A 12,955-nucleotide genomic window follows, 5' to 3' on the forward strand; every position below is an offset into this window, starting at 1 on the left:
CCCAGCAAAACTGAGGTTACTCACTGCTTTACACTGCTTTGAAGAGGTGGTGCAAGTGTTGAGTGCTATCGTAAGGAGACCTGCAGGAAGAATTATGGTTTTAAACTGAGAGAGAGGAGATTTAGATGAGATATTAGGAAGAAATTCCTTACTGTGAGGGTGGTGAGACCCTGGCCCAGGTTGCCCGGAGAAGCTGTGGCTGCCCCCTCCCTGGCAGTGTTCAAGGCCAGGCTGGATGGGGCTTGGAGCAACCTGGTCTGGTGGAAGGTGTCCCTGCCCGTGGCAGGGGGTTGGAACTAGATGGACTTTAAGGTCCCTTCCAAACCAGTCCATGATTCTATAATTTATCATGTGATGAGCAAAGCAGAGGCTGTTGGAGGGGTGTAGCCAAGGGGAAGGAGACAAGGAGTTTTAAGTAACTTTTTTAGCCTATCACAACTTGGTTTTAAACCCAAATCAGGTTTGCTGCGTGCTCAGAAATGCTCTTACCTCAGAAGTGCCCCGGAGCCCAGAGGCAGACATGCTTGCTCATCTCTCAGGGTGCGCTCTGCTCGCTGGAGAACAGACTTCGCATCTTCTTTTCTCCTCTGTGCTATTTCATTTCCTTCGTTTTTGCTCATTTTATACTGACTTTTCTCTCAGTTATGAAGTCTGGGATCCCTGTTAGTATTAAATCGGTCTTGTTCTTTCTGAGTAGCCTGGCAGAGTGTTTCTGTGAGCTGTAGGTGTGAGTGAAGAGACCTCTGGGCTCATGGAGTCCAACCATTGCCCTGACACCACCATGGCAACTAGACCATGGCACTAAGTGCCATGTCCAGCCTTGTCTTAAACCCCTCCAGAGATGGTGACTCCCCCACCTCCCTGGGCAGCCCCTTCCAATGGCTAATGACCCTTGCTGAGAAGAAATGCTTCCTAATGTCCAACCTGACCCTCCCCTGGCGAAGCTTGAGGCTGTGTCCTCTTGTCCTATCGCTGGTTGCCTGGGAGAAGAGGCCGACTCCCAGAAGCCCTAAAAAAATGTCCACCCTTTCTTCTATCCAATATATGGGTCTCTTCCATGGGATGGTGAAAATACCTTTTCTTGCAGCGGTGCTTCACTAGTAGGACTCTACCAGCTTTCCCCTGAAGACCCAAGTGATGATTTTCCTGTTGTTTCACGTGTTTTGTTTGTTTTAATTTCTGCAACTTCCATTTACATGTTATTTGAAAAATTCCAGGGGTCCCAACTATTTCCCTGGGGCAAATTCATAAAGGATGTTTTTCTCGCTCGATTTTGGCCTGAAGAAATCCTGCGGCAATCTGAGGAGGGCAGAAAAGCCCCGAGCGGAGGGAGGCGGCGCTTGGGGGAAGTCTAATCGCTAAACTCCTGCGGATTAGAGACGGGGCCCCGTGCCCGGGCGGCCCGAGCTCTATTCCTGGCCCGTTAAACCCCCGGCTCCTTCGGATCCGGGAAGGCGTCGGGCTGGCCATGTGCCGCCAGCCGATAGCCCACCCTCTGCGGCTGGGGAGCGTGGCCCTTGGGTGCCATGGGCTGGTGCGAGGGAGGGAAGGTGTGGAAATTGCTCCCCCCTTTTCTCTCTCCCCCCTTTTCTCTCTCCCCCCTTTTCTCTCTCCCCCCTTTTCTCTCTCCCCCCCCTTTCTCTCTCCCCCCCCTTTTCTCTCCCCCCCTTTTCTCTCTCCCCCCCCTTTCTCTCTCCCCCCCTTTCTCTCTCCCCCCCTTCTCTCTCCCCCCCCTTTCTCTCTCCCCCCCCTTTTCTCTCTCCCCCCCTTTTCTCTCTCCCCCCCTTTCTCTCTCCCCCCTTTTCTCTCTCCCCCCTTTTCTCTCCCCCCCCTTTTCTCTCCCCCCCCTTTTCTCTCCCCCCCTTTTCTCTCTCCCCCCCCTTTTCTCTCTCCCCCCCTTTTCTCTCTCCCCCCCCTTTTCTCTCTCCCCCCCTTTTCTCTCTCCCCCCCTTTTCTCCCCCCCCCCTTTTCTCCCCCCCCTTTTCTCCCCCCCCCCCTTTTCTCTCCCCCCCCCTTTTCTCTCTCCCCCCCTTTTCTCTCTCCCCCCCTTTTCTCTCTCCCCCCCTTTTCTCTCTCCCCCCCTTTTCTCTCTCCCCCCCCTTTTCTCTCCCCCCTTGTCTGTGAAACTGTGAAACAGACTTTACGGAGTAATAAAGCACGTGCGGTTTGTGTTCAGTCTGGAAATGCAGCCCCGTCCGTTCCAGATGTTTTCAGCTGGGTTTATAGCGAGGAGCTACTGTGCTGCTTTGGGGGAGAAAATAAAAACAGTTTTTATACTCTCCCCAATTTGAAAGTGCCCTTAGAAAACTCCGTTAAGGGTTCGCTGCTGCTGCGCTTGGGGGATCCTGCGGGGTCCCCAGGGGAAGCGATGTGGATGGGAAGAAGGTGCGAAGAAAGGACTGAGGTTGTCCCCATCCCATCTAGGGAATACAAGGAGAAGGTGTTGGGTTTTGCTGGTGCCTGTTCCTTGCTGTTGGTAGAACAGGTTACCAGCTCGGTCTCCAGTTGTATTAAGACACAAAGCTTCCGCAGGGACTGTCCAGCAGCGAGCAGCAAACGTGTGCTCAGCCTCTAAGCGATATGAAAGGAGATTATTTAATGTAGCTAGATTTTTTTCTTTATTATTTTAGCCTTTTTACACAAGTGAGTTTGCAGATGAAGCCGTGGAGAGCGTGCAAGGTCTGATTTAGTGGGTGAAATACAGCCCTGGGCAGCACCACGGGAGGATTTGTGTGGCGGAGGTGTAGAATTAGCGGTCTCTTCTATCCAGAGAAACACCAAAGGGATGGAGAGAAAAGGGGAGGGGAGAGAAGGCGACTGCTAAACCCCGTCCCCAAAGGGATGAATGAACGGGTGACACACGTCAGTGGCTGCGGCGATGCTCTGGCTGCCTGGGTAATCCTCGTCTGTCAGGTTGCTGCGAGGCCGACACGTGACAGAGCTGGCCTCCCAGCAGCCAGGGTGCTTTGCTGGAATTAAGGGGCTGGCTGCAGGCTGGCCTCCGTGGGTCTGCGTGTAGCGTGTGTGCTTGCCCCTGTTTGGTGGCTCTGTGGCTGAGATCTTCTAGAAGAACTTTAAACTGGAGTCCCCTAATCTCTTGGCTATTGCGTAGACAGTCCCACACTTGCCTGCGTGTCTCTATGTCCTTTTTAGAAAAAAGGAAAAAGGAGGAGAGGGAAAAAAGAAAAAGAAACAGGAAAAAACCCCAAAGACTTCTACCCGGGATTACCTTTCTCACACCCGGCACCACCGATGTCCTCTCAAGGTTAGAACTCGAGCGACGCGAGGCCAGCTTAAACCAAATGCCAGCTGAAAGGAGCTCTGTGAAGGAAGAGCAGGCACTGGGAGGAGGACAGGAGTGCCCCCAGGAACATGGACAACAGCTTGCAAGTTAACCTGCCCAGGACCTGGGCTGCTTCAACCAGCTCGCTGCGGGAGAAGTCTGAGCATTCCTTTTTTCTTTTCTATTACTATAGGATGGAGGACGAGGCGGTACTGGATAGAGGGGCTTCCTTCCTTAAACATGTGTGCGATGAAGAAGAAGTGGAAGGTAAGAGACCTTGGGGGGTACCTTCATGATGTGTGTTGTGCATAAGATCAGCACAGAGAAAAAGGGCGCCTGTGTTTTGCCTGGTAATTAATCCTAAAATTGACTGAAACACAAGCTTGGTCAGGGGGAAACTGAGTTTTTAAAGAAATCCTCTTTTCAGTTCAGGAGTGACTGTTTCATGCTGCTGGCACACATTTCCCCTTCCCACGACTCGTGTCTTGCACAGAAGGAACTGGAAAAACCAGCAGAATTTGTCCCGGGTGTCGGGGGGGATGTAAGGCAGCGAGTGGATGTTTACCTGGGTTATCCTTTTAGCTTAGGAGGCATAAAGAGAAGGGTTTTCCCTCAAAGAGGGACTTTTTAACAGAGCAAACAGTTTCTTCACTTTTTAGGAAAAGAGTAGACTCCTTCCAAGTGGTTTTATTTGCCCTCTAACTAAAACTGTTGTGAAATCCCAAAGGTAAAAGGAATTTCAAGGAGTTCAGTTTAAGGTTGTTTGTGGAAAATTCTTAAGCTGATAGGAGTGAATTATGTGCAGCAAATTCTCTTTTGCTTGTTGACAGTGTGCTTGATAAACTAGTGGGGGAGAAGGAGGACAGGACCATAGGGTATGTGCTCTACCTAGAAAGGGAGGCCAGCATTGCACCTCACAGTGCTCTCCTTCCCCTCTTCACTTACATAGATAATTTTATTCGAACTTTCAAACAAATTTAATTCTAATTTTCAAACAAATGCCTGTGGCTTTTTGGTTTAAAATGTTTTGAAAGGTGTAGGGCTGCAGCCACGTCGTTGTCACTGGTAATGGGCGGTAAAGCATCGAGCAGTATGAAAGCAAATAACCTCCAGGAATACAACACAAATTGTGTGTGAAGAGCAGTGTGGAAGCGTCCTTATTACCTGCCTGCAGGTGCTGTGCAAAGGCTGTGGGTAACATTTTAAGTAGTATTTGTGGATGTGGGGTGTTAATCTCCATGTTCCAGTGTAGACACCCTCATTTGGACTCGATGATCCCTGAGGTCTCTTCCAACCTGGTTGATTCTGTGATTTGGTTTAACTGGGCTAGCAGACCAGTTGCAGTTCACCTCGCTGGGGTGAGGAGAAGAGGAGGTGAAATGAGTATTTAATTGCCCACGACAGGTTTCTGAGAAGCCTGGCTGCTTGTGTGAGCCTCCGGAGGGACGTGGGGCTGTGTAACCAGCTAATTCCCTTGTTCGTGCTAAAGGCAGCGCCTCGCTTCTCGCCGGGCGGCTGCCAGTGATGTAGCTAAATCCCAGGAGGAGCCGCCGGCTGTGCTGACGCTGTGGCATCTGTCAGTGTCACGACGTGTGTGTGGTGTCTGTGTGATTTGGTTGGGGAGTTCCTGCTCAGCCACTCCGCTCTTCTGGAGCGGGACAGCCTTGAATTCATAGCGTCCCTCGCAAATTTGGGGTGTTACCACAGGGCAAATAGTCACTAAAGGCTTTGGCACTTAGAAGAGATCTTACCTTGGAGGGGAAGATTTAGCTTCGCCAGGGGAGGTTCAGGTTGGACATCAGGAAGCATTTCTTCTCAGCAAGGGTCATTAGCCATTGGAAGGGGCTGCCCAGGGAGGTGGTGGAGTCACCATCTCTGGAGGTGGTTAAGAAAAGCCTGGACATGGCACTTAGTGCCACGGTCTAGTTGCCATGGTGGTGTCAGGGCAATGGTTGGACTCGATGATCCCAGAGAGCTCTTCCAACCTCAGTGATTCTGTGATTTCCAACCTAAAGGCTTCTATGCACATCCTCAGCCACATCTGACTCTAGACAGATACACACCCTGTGTATAAGTACACTTAACGTATGTGTGTATTTAATATGCACACATGCACCCCATGTACCGTCATAGTCTATACGTACAGAACGATTTGTAGACTTACAGACTGGTTTGGGTTGGAAGGGACCTTAAAGATCATCTAGTTCCAACCCCCTGCCACGGGCAGGGACACCTTCCACCAGACCAGGTTGCTCCAAGCCCCATCCAACCTGGCCTTGAACACTGCCAGGGAGGGGGCAGCCACAGCTTCTCTGGGCAACCTGAGCCAGTGTCTGACCACCCTCCCAGCAAAGAATTTCTTCCTAATATCTAATCTAAATCTCCCCTCTTTCACTTTAAGATCCAATGGAAGGGCTAAAACGTCAGGTTGAAGACCTTTGGCTGACACTTGGTGCAGATGCTTTTAAGTCTGTCTGCTAGATATCTGCACTGCGAGTGGAGTGGTTACAGGGAGGAGAGCATTTGGAGACCTGAGAGCGTTAGCTCTGAAGTGTTCCCAGCCACCTTCATGGAATGGTTCTAATTTGCTTTTCGAAGAGGCTTACAGTAGTTGCATCCTCTGTAGGTGGAGGAAGAAGCAAGTGGAATTGTTACCTCCAGGCGTATTTTATTTTTCTGGTAGTTTTTATTTTTAGCCTATTTTCATGAGGAAACAGCACACATGTCATAAAGTTATAGAATCACAGAATCAACCAGGTTGGAAGAGCCCTCTGGGATCATAGAGTCCAACCATTGCCCTGACACCACCATGTCAACTAGACCAGGGCACTAAGTGCCATGTCCAGGCTTTTCTTAAACTCCTCCAGAGATGGGGACTCTACCTCCTCCCTGGGCAGCCCCTTCCAATGGCTAATGACCCTTGCTGAGAAGAAATTCTTCCTAATGTCCAAACCATACATACCTGGCCAAAGTATGTCCCTTGAGCCTGGCTCTAGAGATGGTTTAGTGCTGCTCTAAGACGGCACCTCAGTCTGGTCCTACGCTGGAATGTGTTGCTGGTTTATTGGTGATATCAGCTGTTGACATTCGAAAATGATTCCACTCCAGCTCACGCCGTGCTGTCCGTATCCAGTGTGAGGGCTCCGTTGGTGCGAGACAAGGGATCTGCCTGGGTCTGGTTCAGAGCGTGGAAGGACAGCCAGTGCGAAACTGTGGGCTTTCTTGGGGGAACTCAGGAAGAGACACTGCCCTGAGCTGAACCTCCTGTGCGAGAAACCCATTCCCATTCATCCCGAGCGCTGCACGTTCCTTTCCTTGAAGGTAACGACACGCTGCTGTAATGCCACTGGTAGGAGGGCTGGTATGTGTGACATAAACACATGACTTCAGAACCGATTTTGCAAGAGGGGAAAAGTCAAGCTCCACCTTATCCTTTGAGATAAGGTATTCTTGGCTCTTGAAGCGTAACTTCCCCCGGGCTCGCTGCCGCCCTGGCTTCGTGGTGGGGAGGAGGATGCTCGAGTCCAAGCCTGATGACTCTTGTTGCTGGAACATGGATCCTGTTATCGTTATGAGGTTTGCTGTGTAGAAGACCATAAGCCAGGGATTCTGTAACAACTTTCTGTAATTACTTTTTCCAGAAAGTTCCTTGCACTTCCCTCCTCCTTCCCAACTCTGTTGGGCCGTTGCATTTTGCTGGTAGAAAGCTGTGTGATGCCATAAGCCTAAGATTAGTGCTTGATGGTTGGGTCAATGAGGAGAGAGGTTGAAAGGGTAAAGATAACTGTGAAAATCTTTGCCTTTATGAACAGCAGGCAGAAGGTGGGAGAAATGAGCTGTATTTACCCAAGCTGTGGCTGCCCCCTCCCTGGCAGTGTTCAAGGCCAGGTTGGATGGGGCTTGGAGCAACCTGGTCTAGTGGAAGGTGTCCCTGCCCGTGGCAGGGGGTTGGAGCTGGATGGGCTTTAAGGTCCCTTCCAACCCAAACCGTTCTGTGATTCTGTGATTTACTTCATTTTCTTTTTCTTCTCTCATCCCTGCCCTCAGGTTTTGATCACTGGCCGTAGGCAGACCTTCTCCATTTTCAGAAATAACCATATCAGCTAGAGGTTTTTAATTGCTTCTGAAATAAATACGCTTAAAAAATTAATCGGATAAAATCTCAGCACAGAATGTACTTCATTAATATTCTTTGATACCTTTAAGTTATATGCAGAGATAGAGTTTGGTAAAACTGAGTCAGGCTTTGCTCGTGCAAAAGCAAACTGAGGAGGCCTCGGGCCCTGCCTTGTTGCTCTCTCTCTGTACAGCAGCTGGCACAGCTTGGGAATGGCAGGCACAGATTCCAGGTGCCCCACACAGCTAGTAAAAACAAGGTTTGGATCTTCTCAGCTTTGAAGTATCTGGATGAAAGATTTCACAGAATCAATCAGGTTGGAAGAGCCCTCTGGGATCGTCGAGTCCAACCATTGCCCTGACACCACCATGGCAACTAGACCAGGGCACTAAGTGCCATGTCCAGGCTTTTCTTAAACCCCTCCAGAGATGGTGACTCCACCACCTCCCTGGGCAGCCCCTTCCAATGGCTAATGACCCTTGCTGAGAAGAAATGCTTCCTAATGTCCAACCTGAACCTCCCCTGGCGAAGCTTGAGGCTGTGTCCTCTGTTGTCAGACATCAGCACTAGCTTTACAGTTGCTGGGGTTGCGTGAGAAGGTGTCGATGCCCGCGTACTCCAAGCTCTGTGAGAAAAACTGCAATCCAAGTTCGGGTGATGATAAACTGACTTTACATAAGGCAGTGATACGTTGGCTGTGCACGCAGGAGAAAGCGAGAAAACGTTGTAGGAGCAGCTGAGTCAATATGTGATGTGGTTTGCCCGTGGGGAAGGAAAGGTGGTGGTTTCTTTTGAGCGATGATAAGTTTTGCACTGACACACGCTATGAGTGCGAGGTACGTGGCAGCGAAGGAAGGTGTTTCCATGCCATTCTGACAGCGACTGGCTTTTTTCCATCTCTGGTCGATTTAGAAACAATCATCAGCTCTCTGACCTGGTGGGGAAGCTAATTTTGCCATGCTCATTAGAAAGGTGGCCCTCACTTGGCACCTTACAGCCTTTGATGGGAGCAACTTCTGTGAGTGGATGTTTTCAGTTACTGGGGCCATCCTGAAGCTGCTGGTCCCTGCCAGGAGAGAGTGCACAGTAGTCCAGTCCAGGAGCGTGGGCCTCCGTTGTCTCAGTGTGCTCAATGACAACACCTCTAGAAAGGTCCCTTTTTGAGCCCTTTCTTCTTCTGTGCTTCAGTTCCTGCAGACGCTGCCCAGCATCAGTGGGCCGGGGAGGTTCAGGTTGGACATTAGGAAGAATTTCTTTTCAGAAAGGGTTATTAGCCATTGGAAGGGGCTGCCCAGGGAGGTGGTGGAGTCACCATCTCTGGAGGGGTTTAAGAAAAGCCTGGACGTGGCACTTAGTGCCCTGGTCTAGTTGCCATGGCGGTGTCAGGGCAATGGTTGGACTCGATGATCCCAGAGGTCTCTTCCAACCTGGTTGATTCTGTGATCAGTGTGCGTGCAGGCTGGTGGTTTAGTGGTTCACCTGCTGGTTACAGGGTGGTTTGATCTCCTCCAGGGTCATTTCAGTTAGGATGCAAGTCTAGGCTTGTTGAACGGTCTTCTCCCACCCATTGTATGTACCTTCCTTGGCTGTATTTAGCAGCCTCCGTCATGGTTTTTGCCTGTTCACTGAATTGACAGATTTTTGAGGCGTTCTCCATGCCATAAATCAAGGCATGGAGAGGTAGTGAAGGTAAACGACAGAACCCACTTGGCAAACAGGGAGAGATATTGGGGCAGGAAGCGGAAGATACCTGACCCCATATCAGGGTTGGGTTCCTTCAAGCTTGGCCACGTCAACCAGTCACAGCCTTCGTGGAGCCAGGGAGCACAGGAGCGTCCTTCCCTCTCCCATCTGTGCACCCAGGACCACAGCTCTTGTACTGGAGGGTGGTCTGAAACCTACCTGCATCTATGAACTTGATAGTACCAGGTACAGCTTGGTATTCATTTAATCAGCCGTGGTAATTAATGAGATGGAAATATGGAAAACGACGCCAAGATTTTCAGCCAAGATGGGCTGTTTTGGGTGGGCGTTGGGTGCATTTTGGAAGGGGACACAATTTTGAAGGAACTATGGTCAGATGCCAGAAAATCCAAAGGTACCATGCATCCAAAGAGCTTGGCCTGGCTCCCCTCCTCTGCCCTGGTCCCCAGAGCAGTGCATTTTTCAAGTCTTCCTTTTCTTTCCGTGGAACCCAAGCAGTGCTGGCCAGATGAGATCAGACCACAGCAGGACAGGTTCGGTGGCTTCTGTAACCTCTCACAGCTCCGAAGAAGAGAGGAAGAAAAGCAGCTTATGGGGTTGTGGGTAAGAGTGTCGCAATGGCTTATGTAAAGCTCAGTGAGAATACCCCAAACACATGTTTATTGTTCTGTCTAAACAACGTCCACCCGTTAATTCATTGCCAACTTCCTTATATTTTCCTGTCGTGGAGCAGTACCTTAGAGCTGTCATCAACGTGTGTCTTCTGGGCTTCGTATTCTGGTCCTTTCCTAGCCATTCCAAGACTAGATTTTGGTGACTGACTTGGTCTGCTCCTTCTAAACCAACAGGGTTAGTAGGATCTTCAAGAAGACAAGTGAAGACCTCACTTCATTTTTTCATTTTCTTTCTCTGTTTAGATATTCTTGACTTGGCTTTGTGAGCTCTGTCTTGTAGAGCCATCCTGTTCTTCAGGGCACTCACCTTCTAAACATGCTTCGCTGGAGTGGCCTCTGGATCTTGTTAGGAATCCAGCAGTTCAAGTCTGGGTCATCGATGGGGAGCGAGGGAGCGTACGTTTGAAGTTGAGACAGGTGGCTAGGAAGACTTTCCTTCTGGCTAACTGTAGTGTTGTTAGGTGGGAACCTTTTAAAGACTGCAGAGGTCACTTTACATCAAGATTAAACTGACCTTTTGAAAATATTGACGTTCTAGAAGCCTGATGTTATAAAAGAAGAAGAAAATATCTCTGATTTACGTGCTGTCTTGCCCTAGGCAGCTCAGTTCCCTGCCCGGCGTGGTGGTGTTAGTCAAGGACTGCAGATGTGTTTAAGAAAAGCCTGGACATGGCACTTAGTGCCATGGTCTAGTTGACAGGGTGGTGTCAGGGCAACGGTTGGACTCGATGATCCCAGAGGTTTCTTCCAACCTGGTTGATTCTGTGATTCTGTGATTAAGATGTGAAGTGCAGTACTACAAATATGTAAAATGATCTTTGGACAAGTTCCCTGCTCGATTAAGGAACTACATCTTCACTGTTGATGCTGGGTCCTCTTGAATACTTTCATCTTAGCCATGAATTGAGGGTTCCTCTGTCAGAGGTGGCAGAAGTGGAGAGAGCCCTGTTGTTTCTAATCGTGTCCCTTCCCATTCCATCTGTCAGTTGGGTAGTAGCTTGGCTTTTGGCTCTCTTGGAGCCTCTCTTTTCTCTTTCACCATTTACTTGTTGCAGGCTGTTCTCCTGGTGGCCTTTATTAGGTTGTGAACCCCCTACTCAACCTCATGGTTGTCCTTTTACAAGCATTTGGTCCCACCTCCTGATGGGTTCACACTTTCCCTTTTCTTTGGCCAGCTGCCACACACCATGGAAGAATTAGTTCATTGTGAACTCCTTGTTCTGAAGGTCCTCATGCCTGAGGGCCTTCCTGGTCTTAGTTTTTTTCAACTACCTGGTTACAGACTTCTGCTACTTTATTCTGGTCTTTTCCATACAGACATGATTTCTTTTGCTTCTCCCAGCCAGTCTCTTACCCAGCACCCTCTGTCCAACTCCAGGCATCCACCTGCTATCGCTGGTCCTGTGGCAGTCTGCGTTCAGTCCCTCAAGAAACCCTGGGTTCCCTTTGTGGGAACCTCTTGCAGAGAGGTCATTTGGTGCCCAGGTGTCACCACTGTAGGACATCTGTGCATGTTTCTGCACCAACAAAACCATTACCACGACACAAAGAGCCATCTCTGTTCCCGTTGTGTGGGGTGCCCTCTCTTTGGAGGGAAGCACATCTTCTCTGTGGTCCTCCTGCTTGATCGGTCACTTGAGTATCAGGATGTTCTGAAAACCCTGTGGGGATGGAGTGGTGAGCCATGGTCCTTGTTTCTTCTGCGTGAACCAGCCATGTTCACCAATTCACTTGTGAATTTTTGTGCCTTTTCTCCTACCCGGGATTTACCTTCCTAATGTATCCCTGGAAATATTCTGGTTTGCCTGGTGTTTCCGTGGCCTGTGTTTTCATCTGTGCGGCAATTAATCATAGAATGGTTTGGGTTGGAGGTTCAGGTTGGACATCAGGAAGAATTTCTTCTCCGAAGGGGTTATTAGACATTGGAATGGGCTGCCCAGAGAGGTGGTGAAGTCACCATCTCTGGATGTGTTTAAGAAAAGCCTGGACATGGCACTTAGTGCCATGGTCTAGTTGCCATGGTGGTGTCAGGGCAGTGGTTGGACTCGATGATCCCAGAGGGCTCTTCCAACCTGCTTGATTCTGTGATTCTGTGACCTTAAAGCCCATCTAGTTCCAACCCCCTGCCACGGGCAGGGACACCTTCCACCAGACCAGGTTGCTCCAAGCCCCATCCAACCTGGCCTTGAACCCTGCCAGGGAGGGATGCTCTTGCTGATCATCCTGGGAAGTTTTTAGGTGAAACACCACGACTGGGAGAGTCATTTCTGTGCGCTGGGGTCTGCAGAGCCAGAGCCAGCACCCCACCCAGGAGGTCTTTGGCACGTGTAGCCCCTTTAAAACCAGGTAGAGTTAAGGGCTCTCGGCGTGTGACGGCGTGGCCTTTTGTTCTTATTTCTAGAGCTGATTTGTAACTAAGCAGGGCTTAGTTTGGGACTTGCTTAGTGCTACTTTTAGTATCTCCCCTTTAAAATGGATCATCCCCGTGATTTATTTGTCCTCCTGGGCCATCAGCTTTTCATGTCCCTTATTTCCTGCGATTCCAAACGAGCAGTACCCTTCTACTCGTTGGAAAAGCAGTGGCTGCAAGCCGCGCTAGCCTGGCTGCGAGCCCAGCGGCGCGGTGGCTAGTGCTAGCCTTCTCAGGGAGCCTGGGGACGCACGGCTGCCCAGTGCAGGAGGTGCGAGTGGCCAGAGCTCGTGGAGCAGAGGTTGGTTGTGTAGACATCTCAACTGTAACCACATGAGCCTGTCCAAGCCTGGTGGGGTTTGATGTGACTCTCCCAGCGCTTTGGAAAGGAGCCTTGAAAGTAAAAACAAGGGCCAGCTGAAAACTGTTAATAGATAATTTTAATTACTTCATAAATTTTAGGTTTTAATCTTGTTTCCTTCTGAGGTGCCAGTGTAAGGTCCTTCGTGGGCTGGTCTGACCAGGCTCTAAGTCTCAGCAGCCGCGGTCATGTGGAAGGGATTCCTTCGCAGATATCATGCGCCAGGCAGGCTTTATCCTTTGATCCTGTAACTTTCAGCTCCTTTCTCCAAATGACCAAGTTTTGTTTTTGCGAAGCAAAAGCCATTCCGCCGTCACCGCTTTCTTAAAAGAGTTAGTGCTTAAAAATGGAGAGGATCATAAATAAAGTGATCGCTTTCTGCTTGTTCCTTTGGCTGTAGATAGCT

General features: G+C 49.9%; 1 protein-coding gene across 8 annotated transcripts in view; it reads left to right on the top strand.

The window, feature by feature from the left end:
- Nucleotides 1–12,955, top strand: part of LOC137664745 (electrogenic sodium bicarbonate cotransporter 1) — a 140,068-nt gene that overhangs the window by 28,150 nt on the left and 98,963 nt on the right. For all 8 annotated transcript variants that reach the window (XM_068403165.1, XM_068403166.1, XM_068403160.1 and 5 more), the window contains one exon: nucleotides 3,477–3,550. In XM_068403165.1, coding sequence (XP_068259266.1) covers nucleotides 3,477–3,550 — 74 coding nt within the window. The remainder of the gene's footprint in view (nucleotides 1–3,476; nucleotides 3,551–12,955) is intronic.

This window comes from Nyctibius grandis, chromosome 6, assembly GCF_013368605.1.
Source record: "Nyctibius grandis isolate bNycGra1 chromosome 6, bNycGra1.pri, whole genome shotgun sequence".
Taxonomy (NCBI): domain Eukaryota; kingdom Metazoa; phylum Chordata; class Aves; order Nyctibiiformes; family Nyctibiidae; genus Nyctibius; species Nyctibius grandis.